This window comes from Montipora capricornis, chromosome 1 (assembly GCF_036669925.1).
Source record: "Montipora capricornis isolate CH-2021 chromosome 1, ASM3666992v2, whole genome shotgun sequence".
NCBI classification, from domain to species: Eukaryota; Metazoa; Cnidaria; class Anthozoa; order Scleractinia; family Acroporidae; genus Montipora; species Montipora capricornis.
Window position 1 is genome coordinate 40,472,687 of NC_090883.1, and position 11,086 is coordinate 40,483,772.

General features: G+C 38.3%; 1 protein-coding gene across 2 annotated transcripts in view; it reads left to right on the plus strand.

The window, feature by feature from the left end:
- The first annotated feature begins 776 nt into the window (after positions 1–776).
- LOC138043843 (protein lifeguard 2-like) overlaps positions 777–11,086 on the plus strand; it is a 25,996-nt gene continuing 15,686 nt past the window's right edge. The window contains exons 1-5 of one of the 2 annotated variants that reach the window (XM_068890337.1): positions 777–2,415; positions 8,081–8,094; positions 8,651–8,715; positions 9,460–9,513; positions 10,368–10,418. In XM_068890337.1, the coding sequence (XP_068746438.1) occupies positions 2,040–2,415; positions 8,081–8,094; positions 8,651–8,715; positions 9,460–9,513; positions 10,368–10,418 (560 nt within the window). In that variant the 5' untranslated portion in view covers positions 777–2,039. The remainder of the gene's footprint in view (positions 2,416–8,080; positions 8,095–8,650; positions 8,716–9,459; positions 9,514–10,367; positions 10,419–11,086) is intronic. The other variant, XM_068890330.1, reaches the window with a different exon arrangement.

Sequence of the window (11,086 nt, forward strand, 5' to 3'; positions counted from 1 at the left end):
TTAGACTTCTCGTGGCGTTTGTCGATGGCTGTTTTCTGTAGCGTTTACAGCATTTCTAATGCCTCATATTTGTTGAATTCAGTAAGAGGACGCGCCGTGTATGCCAATATCCGTCTAACTACCGCTTCGACCGACGCCTTGGTTATCGATTCCAAGGACTCTTTAAGGGTTTTCACTTCATCTCTCAATTTTTACAAGAATAATAAAACAGACACGAGCAGTCAGTACCCATGATACATATCATTATTTCGCATGTGAATAGTGTCTAATGAAACACTATGTTTTGCATTTGGCTTACGTAACAAGCCACAAATTTGCATCCCGCGGTTTTTTTTAAAAGGACAATAGGAAATATTTCCTTTGTTTAACCGCCAAAGAAGTGTGTTCATTATTTGTTTTGTACAAAGCAATGCACTTTGTTTTTGCTAATTCTTTGCCCGTAATTTCAGTATTTCATGCGTCTGTCCTGTTATTCTCGGTTTTCACATGAAGTCACGACCGCCATGTTGGTGCCCCTAAACAAAGAAAAGGCGGCCATGTTGGTGCCCCGACCAAATCCTCCGGGAATTTAACTCTATTATTATGCAAACGCTTCCTTTTGTTTTCGTTGAAAAACATGGCTGTTGATCACGTGAGTGAAAACCAGCAATTGATCATGCATTTCGTCATAACATTGTCAAAGTAGACTGCAGATCCACGAGGCGGGGGGGGGGGGGGGGGGGTACTTTAGAAATTTCTGGGTGGGGAGTGCCGCTGGGACCCTGGAACCCTTAGCCTATACCAGAGCTAGTTTCAGCTGGATTTTGCTACCCTATACTAGAGTAAACTCCCCAAATCACTCCATTCCTAGAGTAGCTGTTTTCAAGAAACTGAGGTCACTAGCACAGTCTAAAACAAAGCCAAAACAAAACCTTATACCACAATCACAAGCTACTTTGACAATGTTGTGACGCAATTCATGATCAATAACAGGACAGACGTGTGAAAAACTGACATCAATTTGTTTTTTACAATAACAAAAAGGCAGAGGGTTCAAAATTAAGTCAAAATACGAGAAGAAAGCGAGACAAAAATGCGAGAAACTTCAATCTGTCTGACGCGAGCAATATCGCGTCATTATCGCATAAAGTCTGTCCAGGTGCTTGTCTGTCCGCTTATTGACAATAAAAATTAGCCAATGAGCGCGCGAGAATATTTGCAGTCATTGTAACTTGGTATGCGGCTCTGTATGCCGAAATTTATTTATCCCGCAAACGTTGAAAGTATTCGTTTGGGTCAGGGCAAACAAGCCACTATCGCACTATCGGAAAAGGGTTTCGTGTTAAAATCATGATGAATGATGACGCAGACGTTTCACCACAATGTTTACATGTAGTTTTTCTTCGTTAAAGCAAATGAAGAAAGTGAGAAAGTGTAGGTATATACATCATTCAACCTTAACACAGATGGTCAGGTGATGGGCTCCTGAGATGGTGGATTGTGATTGGTCGTAGAACTGACAAATGAGTTGATAATTTCGAAGTTCCTCATTCATCCTGCTTCGCTTGCACATATACATTTTGTGTTTGTAAGCATTATTTCATCATTTTCCTACATCAAGTATACTTCATCGAGGAAGACGCAGTGGTTGTTGTCTAGCGTGACATTTCTGCGAATTTTAGATGACTTCCCCCCCCCCCCCTGCACGCAAGCATTACACCTGTTGATCTCTTTTTAACAAATCTAAATGCTATCTTTTTCGAGTATTTTTTTTGTTTGCAGTATTTTTACGCAAAAATTTTCACGACTTGTTATTAGCTTGATATTTTGTAAAAATCTATCTCTTCAGTTTTATGTTAACAATTTTGACTGCGTATTTTTCACTTTTATCAATCTTGATTTCTATGACGTCATCCGGAGCCATGTGACTTGCGCAATTAGCAATTAGCTGCGAGTTCGGATATACTTTTCGTTTTTGTGACATCTCGTTGCATATTTTGTACTTGAGAGGTTGGAACCTTACCTTTCTGGTAGAAAAGTAACTAGCAAGATAACTCACTATGTCGTCGAACCCACCGTATCCTCCGAGCAGCAATCCGAACGATCCAACTTCGCAACAGTATCCACCTCGGAGTGCTTCCACTTTCAACTATGGCTCTGCATATCCGCCTCCATCCAACCAAGGGGCATACCTACCACCCGTGGAAACTGTTCCTGCTAATAATCCTGCCTTCCCTCCTCCGCCATCTTACGAAAGTACTTTTGGAAAGCCAGCCGGCCAGCCGAACCCTTATGGCCAAAACATTTCGTCTATGCCAGCTGCAGCCCTTCCGAGTTATCCTCCGCCACCAGCAAGCTCTGATGTAGAATACCAAGGATCGAGCTCCGCTTATCATGATCGAATCATTAGCTTTAACGACAAAACCATCAGGCTTGGTATGTTTCTATGAACAACCGAATCAACTTTTTCATTTTATGATTATTTGACTATATTATTTTGTGAAAGAGATCATGTTGATCACAGAAGTTCCGCATTCAGTCGCATGGCTTCTGATAGGATGCGGAAAAAAATTAAAGATTACGCGGAAATTTTTGGCCATATTATGCGGAAACATGCGTTGATTATGCGGAAATTACACCGGAATATGCGGAAATTTAAACAAGTTATAAAACTAATAATTAAACAGAGTTAACTGAATAGAGTGCAATGTGAAGTGCTAGATTTATATCCCATATTACGTTTGATTTATACGTGTGATTTATATCACATTACACTCTATTCAGTTAACTCTGTTTAAAATATAAGTGCTACACGGCCAACGTTTGTATAAACGTAACCTTTCCTTATAAAACTAATAATTAGGCCCGTCCAATGTATTTACATGCTTACGGTAAATCCGTAATCGAAATTGCAACCAATACAATCGCATTTGTGACTGAATTTTTGCCCTTTGTGATTAAAATACATGGAGGAGTCACCAATTTGCGAGCAGCTTTCACCGTTGAAATAAAAGGGTTAGCAGTTGGGATTTTGCCGCAACTTTTGGTAAAATAAATAAAGCGATAAAAAATTATTTTGTTTCTCGTCATGAATTTTGTTTCAATTTGGAGATAATGGAGCAAAATTGTAATACCGGTACCTTTGGAGCGCGATCCATTCCCTCGATCATTGACTTATGCCGTGTTTAGACTTGAGCGTGCTACCGAGGTATTGGAGTTTACTTACCTAGGTTAATATTTTGCGTGTGTAAACGCCAACTAATACCGTAGTAAACACCGCTTAAGACAATAGAAAGTTAACTAAGGTAAAAGTTCGGTCTACTCTGCGAGCAGGCATGGTTAAGGTCGGTAACCAAGGTTTGGAGGACAGATACATCCGCTTGGTTTCACATCCTGTGGTGTCGGGATTGCGTCAGGCTCATTCGATCACGTTTTCAAGACCAGGTTTTCGACCAAGTTTTCACGTCTGGTTTCGGTCTACGAAGAAGGTATGGCAAAAAACAAAAACACCAATCCTTACGAATGCGACCAACCCGAAAGGTAAAGTTAACACCGTTGTATAGCTAATTTGTGCATATAAATATTTCTTTCTTGCGGTGATTGTTGATCCTCGCGCCTGTATTTATTTTCTATCAATTGTTTCGCCAGGGAAGATGCATATTCCACGTTGTCGCCATTTTCCTATGCAAGACAACCAGGGTTACAACCCTCCCCGTACAATCAACAGTTCATGCCACAGCAATACTTGATCTGTATGTGTCTCCAGTCGCCAATCGCCACAACGCCACAGCCACTCGCTTGTTTACCGGTATGCATTCGCGTAATCTAGTGTCCTTCTTTGCCAAATCCGGACCAACCAATCGGACAATGTATTCGAACGTACATCTTGATATTCTAAAGTTCTCCTTCCACCATTCTTCAACAAAATTTCCGTTTAATAGAGCTTCAAACCAGAATTGGTTTCTCGGCCACGACCACGCACGTCTAACGCGCCTTGTCTTGCGAAGGGCAATTTGTAGCAGAATTAATCGCTTTCGTCTCGACCTCTTTAGGTGCTGCAAAAGTAAGAGCTGCTGCAATCTCGATTCCTGGGTTTGCTGATCAAGAACAAGAAAATAGAACGCGAGGACTACAAGAGCCACAGCTTCTCTTTTAAACGCGAGCATTTTATGCGTGGATTTAGAATTTGCCGCCAATTCGATAAGATTGTGATTGATGACAGATTTACCTTAGTTATTTGAGCCAGTATAAACACTGTACAAATGTACCAGGGTTTAGTAAGTTAATGTTTACCTTGGTAAACGCTTGAGTGTAAACACAGCATTAGGGTGCGTTCGATTGACCGTATTCCGGAATAGAAATACATAGAATATTAGTTAGAAATCCTTCGTTTTTACAGAGATTCACATTAAAATTGTAAAATATCTGCTAAAATGATATTTTAAACATATTTTCTATTATCCTTGCTGCTTCAAAACGCGCCAAACATATCGTTTTAATCATCACTCCACGTATTCTTATTCCGGAGTAGAGTCAGTCGCACGCGCCCTTTAAGTTAGTTTCTTATCAGTCACGTCATTTGCTGAAGTGTAACTGCTTCTCGTCCAATGGAAAGCATTGTAGGAACAAAAACTAGTGTCCAGGCTCGTTGGCGAAAAAATGCGCGGAAACTGCTTACGATCTTTCTTACGAACTGAAATGGTGTGTTTTCTTCAATGTTCAGGAAAATAAGCGTTTCAAAACAGTCAATTTCTTCGGCTTTTATGTTTTTGAGGATGTTAAGGAGCTGCTTTATCACTAATATTAGGTATTTCTTCTGTTTTTTTGCGGAAAATATCGGAATTATGCGGAAGATGCGGATTTCAGTGAATTATGCGGATCCGCATCGCCGCATCCTGTCAGATGCCATGCAGTCGGAACTTATTTGACGTTCGGAATCGAAAGTCAAGTTTGAAAACTCTGAAGGGTCATAAACCCCTTACGATCATAATACAATGTAATAAGGAATGTATGTAATGTCATAATGTAATAAGGAAGCCATGACACAAAAAGTTCTTCGACTTTATTATCATACTCTACCATTACGCGTGAACTTAACTTATTTTTTTGCATAATAATTAAATTTCCTGCAGTATGTTCTTCGTTGACCATATTATTTTCCTCTGATCAATCACCCCAAGAATGATAATTGTAAGGAATCAAAGGGAGTAACTGCAGAATATACCCTGTCACATGGAAGACAAGTCCTGAAAAAACTTGATATGCGGCTATGAAGTCGCATTTATTTCATAAATATAGTTGGTATTATTGTATATGAAATGTATTTCTGAGTGGATACGTGAAGTGGGCAAGTCCCTCTCTTTCTTTATTTACTTTTATTGTAAGACTTGCTCCGTGAGCGGGCAAAATGAACCAAACCCTGCGTTGTGATTGGCTACCTGAGCTGGGCAAGATGGAGCTATACTGCCTGCTTGGGATTACTTGCTTGGTCCCGCAAGATCAAAGATCATTTTTTGGTGTTTTATCACATATAATAAGTCCTTTATTGACCAAGCTTGTTCTGTCAAGATGGCTGGATATTGATGATCTCGTTCTTTTTTTGCGTGTTTATGGACCGAGACGAAGTCAAAGTCCATAAACACGCAAAAAAAGAACTTTGCCAATATCCAGTCATCTTGACCTCACGCTTGGTCAATGACCCATATATATTGCATGTGTTTCATATATAGATGCTCACAGGCACATTACAATAACTAGAATAAGATAGAAAATATACAAATAAAATACATTAAATTCTTTACATTAGGAAAAATAATATGATAACAAAAGTACCGGACCCCGTTATACATTATATAAAACTATTGACAAAATGTGTATTTAAATAGATGGGTCTTGAATAATTTCTGGAAATGTTCTGTTGTCTTAGAGCTGGTAAGACAGTATATTTGTGAGTGGAGATGTTGTTGGTAAAATCCGTTCTCAGTTTGAATCCGTTTTTACCTAGGTTGAATATGCACTCCCCCACCCCACAAAAGGGTTAAAAAAACCATACCTTCCCTCAAACTCTCATTGCCTTACACATCTCAACATATCTTCTTACTGTTTCGTATCATCTTATCTGGCGCTTTCTGTATTCTTACACTCCTCTCTTTAGGCTCAACATCACAACATACTTAGTAAGGAAACAGAAGACTGTACTAATCACTTACCAGTACTCGAACTCGCACCCTCCAGATCTGTAGTCCTTTGTCTTCACCAGTGAACTACAATGATAAACATGCTCAATCCAACAGTTCTTTTTATTATTTACTTTTGTATAATAAGTCAATTGATATCTATGTATAATAACCAAAACAAATCCAAACCTGACCCTAATTTTTCTCTAGGCTTAATTTAGGCTTCTAAAAACGGTTCTTTAATTCATCTGAGTGCGTATGCTACTTACACTGTAAGTAAAATGAGGATCACCAATTTAACATAGGTAAAGACGGATTTCACGTGAGAACGGATTGTACCGGTAACAGATACACGGATACATGGATATGCAGTGGGCAAGTCCCTCTTTTTGGTTAGAGCTGGTTGGTATATTTCTGAGTGGATACGCAGATACGCAGCATTGGGTAAGACCTGGAGTAACTGCAGTCCTTTCTTCTTCACACGATCTCATGAAAAGTGTAGTTAACTGAACTGCAAAATGAAAGCTAAAATTTTACAATAGTGCTAAGGCCTAATCACTGAAACAAGCACTTGGGCTTAATCAGGAATAGAGTGCTATTTCATGTAGTTAACTGAACCTTAAAGTGAAAGCTAGAACAAGGCAATGTTGTTGACGCTATGTTTAAAGAACGAACAAGGTATAATGCACAGTAATTTGTTATTCAGTTTTATTTTGGTGTATATATCTTGTAAAAAGTGTAGTTAATGGAACTGTAAATTGAAAGCTAAAATCACGGAAATGAGAGCTTACGCTTAATCAGGAATCAAGTGCTTTAAAGGGGCTAGGTCACGCTATTTTAGGTAATTTTGTTTAATTTTCTTAATTATGAGATCTAAATGTCAAATTGGCAGGGCAAGAGTCTTTCATTTGCAAAACTACGGCCACTTAACAACTGAGAATGATTTTCCAGCTTTGTAAATGACATTTTGATATAGACTGATATAAATTTGAAAAAAGGCGGGCTGATGTTTTTCAAATTTACCCAAATTCAATCCATTTCAATCCTCCTCCAGTTTTGTACATCCATGTCCTTTCTTGGCTTCCCTGTGTTTTGTTAGAGTTCTTCTATAGTTTTGAACAGTTATTTTGACATTTTAGGTAATTCTATGACCATACAATCAGTGCGGAAATTGCCTAAAATTGCGTGACCTAGCCCCTTTAAGAACAAGAAATACATATCAACAAGGAAATTGATCGCGCTTTAAGATACATCATTGTTTTTGACTCGATCATCGTGCTTTATGAGCTATAAATACATGCATACATCAATCTCCTTTGCTCTTTTTGTTTGGTGCGTCAGAAAGGAGAAATACTGGGAAATACTGTATCCACTAAGCTCGGTGTTTCCACTGAGTATCCGCATATCCACCCAATTTAGGTTATAGCTTCGAGGTGGCAGGGTATTCTGCAGTTAAGCCAATCAATAATATTCAAGGCTGTTGCCTAACAGGAGCCCGGTAGCCTGGGGCTCCCAAAGAATAGCTCTGGGCTCCTTAATTTTTCACAGCAACACCTTTAACTTCATATGTTGGGCTCCTAAGTTCTCAGTGTTTAGCTCTGAGGGCCCCTTTAAATTTTCTTAGGCAGCAGCCTTGATATTGTTGATTATAATCATTGTACTCAACCTACCACAGCCTAGCAAAGTTAGAACATTACTTTCTGACTTAATGGGAATCTCTGACAATGAACAACAAACAAATCAGCAGCTTTGGTGGTTTAGTTAAAGCTGGCTTCAAAAAGCAACTAGGATCGATTGAATATTTTCCCACTGAGTCATTGTTTTTTTTGCAGTAAAACAGCCTCAATTTTAGATAGAAACTGATATCATTGTGATTTTCATTCATTTTCAAATCCATCTGCCTGCTGTACATGCTCTTGCCATAGGATTTATCAGGAGGGTAAGTGGACAAGCACAGGGCTTAAAATTAAGCAACTAGTGAAATTGCGGGATATGTTACATTGTCCTGGGTTTAGTATTTCACTAGTAACCAAAGACAACTTGAATGTTCTGGAAGACAAAACTTAGCTTAGTTGACAATATGGAAGAAAGCGTTGTGTTACTGCACTACCACACATACGCAATTCGTGCCTATGTTTTCAAAAATGCCATCCATAATTTGGGAAGGAGGGTCCTGAAAAAATCTTAAAGAGCCATATCATAACAGTTTAATTTGTCCTTCAGTGCACTGTGAGAGCGCCTTTTTACATTTTTTTGTTAATTGAATGGTAGTCAAATTTCAAGCTGTAAATGAACTGAACTTTTGAAAAGAAGTAATGTTTTGGGAACATGTGCAAATGAAGGTTTTCATCTCATTTCCCTCAGTTTTTTTTGTCTTGTGCATCTCTGGTCATTTTTGTGTTAAAATTAAACAACTTGGTATGCTTGCTCATGCTACAGCCTTACAGTTTTTGAAGATGTATAATAATTTATTAACTTAATTTATTTCTTAACAGGTGTTTGCAGTGCTAATGTTGCAGCTTTTTACAACTGTGGGATTTATTTGCCTCTTCATTTTTGAGTAAGACACGTTTCAGGGGTGGGTCACACAGTGATGTGACTAAAATAATATTATTAATGTAATAAAATAGTTCTTATTGACTTTCAATCCTTTTTTGCTTGTTATATGATATGTGACCAAATTCTGTGTAATAAACATTATCAGAGGTCCTTAGTAACTGTCTGAAGTGGTACATATTAACATAAAACAAGAGGGTAGCCTATACTGAAGCATTAATAGCAATAATAAGCACAGGGGGCAATAGAAATCAACAACTCTTTAAGCACTGATTGAGAAGGTACCAGATACAAAAACTGGAAGGTACGAGCTAGGGAAGATATCATTGCCATCCAGCAGTGACCTGCATTGACAGGAAGTAAATGCAAATAGTTACATTGTTACAAATTAATACTGTGGCTGTTTTTGACTGGTTTTAGATTTAAAGAACATGTCATCTGGTATTTCATATGCAGAAGTGATAATTATATGTTAGTCACAGTCACACAAATACTGCAACATAAAATTACAACAGCTCAAGAGGCAAACATTTCTCCTTTTACACACAGAAGCATTTAATGAAAATTAGGGTTAGAAGTGAAATGAGAAGCACATTGCTTAACCCACTGATCCCTGGGAGTTATTCTTTCATCACTGCTCAATTTGATAATTTCATAATTGCGGTGATCACTTTAACTGAGAACAAAAAGAACATTGTGATTTAAACTTTTGTTTTAATATTTATTGTGGTTGTAATTTGTTGTACAGAGAAAGAGTGAAAGCTTTTGTCCAGCAAAGTTGGGGAATGTACATTTCAGCATAGTAAGTTCTTTTCTTACACACTTTGTTCAACTATGTTTATAATAGACAATGGTACAATCTGTTAAATTTTATGGCCTTTAAATTTTGTGATTCTCTGCTTTCACAAATCCCATAATACACCTCTTTTACCCCAAAAATTTGCATAGGCATCTTTTTTGTTTCTCTTGGGACATCTTCATGCTCCTAAAGGGCAGGTACAAAAGTTGGACAGGATAAAATTGAATCTCTCACCTCTGATCAAGCGATAAACCATTTTGTAAGCCAAAACTATTCAGCGTTTGCTCTAATATTTAAATTGTCCGTCTGTGGAAAATTTTATTTCGCTTCATAGGCACTTGAAAGATTAGGGCTAGGGTGATTTCTTGAGGCCTTATCATTTTTTTTTATGTCGATCTGAGGTGAGCAATCTGAGTTAATATAAGTTAATCTGGTCCGACTTTTGTACCTGACCAAACAATGATTATGCAAAATTTTGGGGGGTGAAAGAGGTGTATTATGGGATTTGTGCGAGTAGTGAATTGAGTGGATTTTTAGTCCCTTTACATATTTTAATCCCATTTTGCTAACCTCCCATTGTTTGGTGCTCTGTGAAAGTTGCAATGCCTTTCTAATTTTTCCTACTTCAATTTACAATATGGCTTGGGTTTGAAGCACAGGGGCCATAAACTAAAGTGGAACAAATATGGGTAAGCTTTTTTTGGGTGGGGGGACTAAAGTTAAATGTACTGTATGCTTTGAATTTCAAGTAAAGTGAATAAAGGCATTAATGTCCTAGAGAAACTAAGGCATCCTTCTAAAAATGTTACCATGTCATCTAACAATATTATTTTTTTACAACTTACTGTCCATTGCAGTGCCCTTTTTTTCGTGCTGTACTTTGTACTGGTTTGCTGTGATAGTGTCAGGTAAGGCTTAAATCAATCATCAAGCCAAGCAAGAAAATAAATGCTTACCCCGCGGTCACATTTTCACTTAAGACTATCCTCAAGCATGCTTGCTTGTGACGTCAGTCAAGCAATCAGTAGCAGGGGCTAGAGTTCAATAAGCAAACACGGCGTGGTCAAATTGCACTTCAGTTTGAGTCACGCATCTGTTGAAAATGGATATATTGTTTCCCAGACAAGTTTCAATCGTTTCTGCTGATGAGAAAGGCAAAGCTCTTTCCTCTAACCATCCAACTGTTTCCTGGAACAGTTGCCTGAGCAGGATCACAAGAAGTGTTTTGAGCAAAACTTTCGGCAGTGGATAAAGTTAAGAATTGGTAGCTTGCTTTGCTTGTACGGAATGGGCGATCCTGAACATATTCGAGTGCAAATGATTCACAGGTACACCTTTAATCAAAACTTCATTGCAAAAGATCAAGCTGTCAAATTACGACTCTCTTCCTTATTGGTCAGCTTTCATGAATTGTTTACTTAGCACATTTCAAGAGCACTGCAGAGCTTTCTTGAGCTGAGCTGTGGATCCTGTGAAGTTTTCAGCAATTCTGCCTCTTTTTTAAGCAAGCAAGCAATATGCCATGCTTGGTCGGTCACACCAGCTGTGACGAGCTGGGAATTTGCTAGGTAACCAA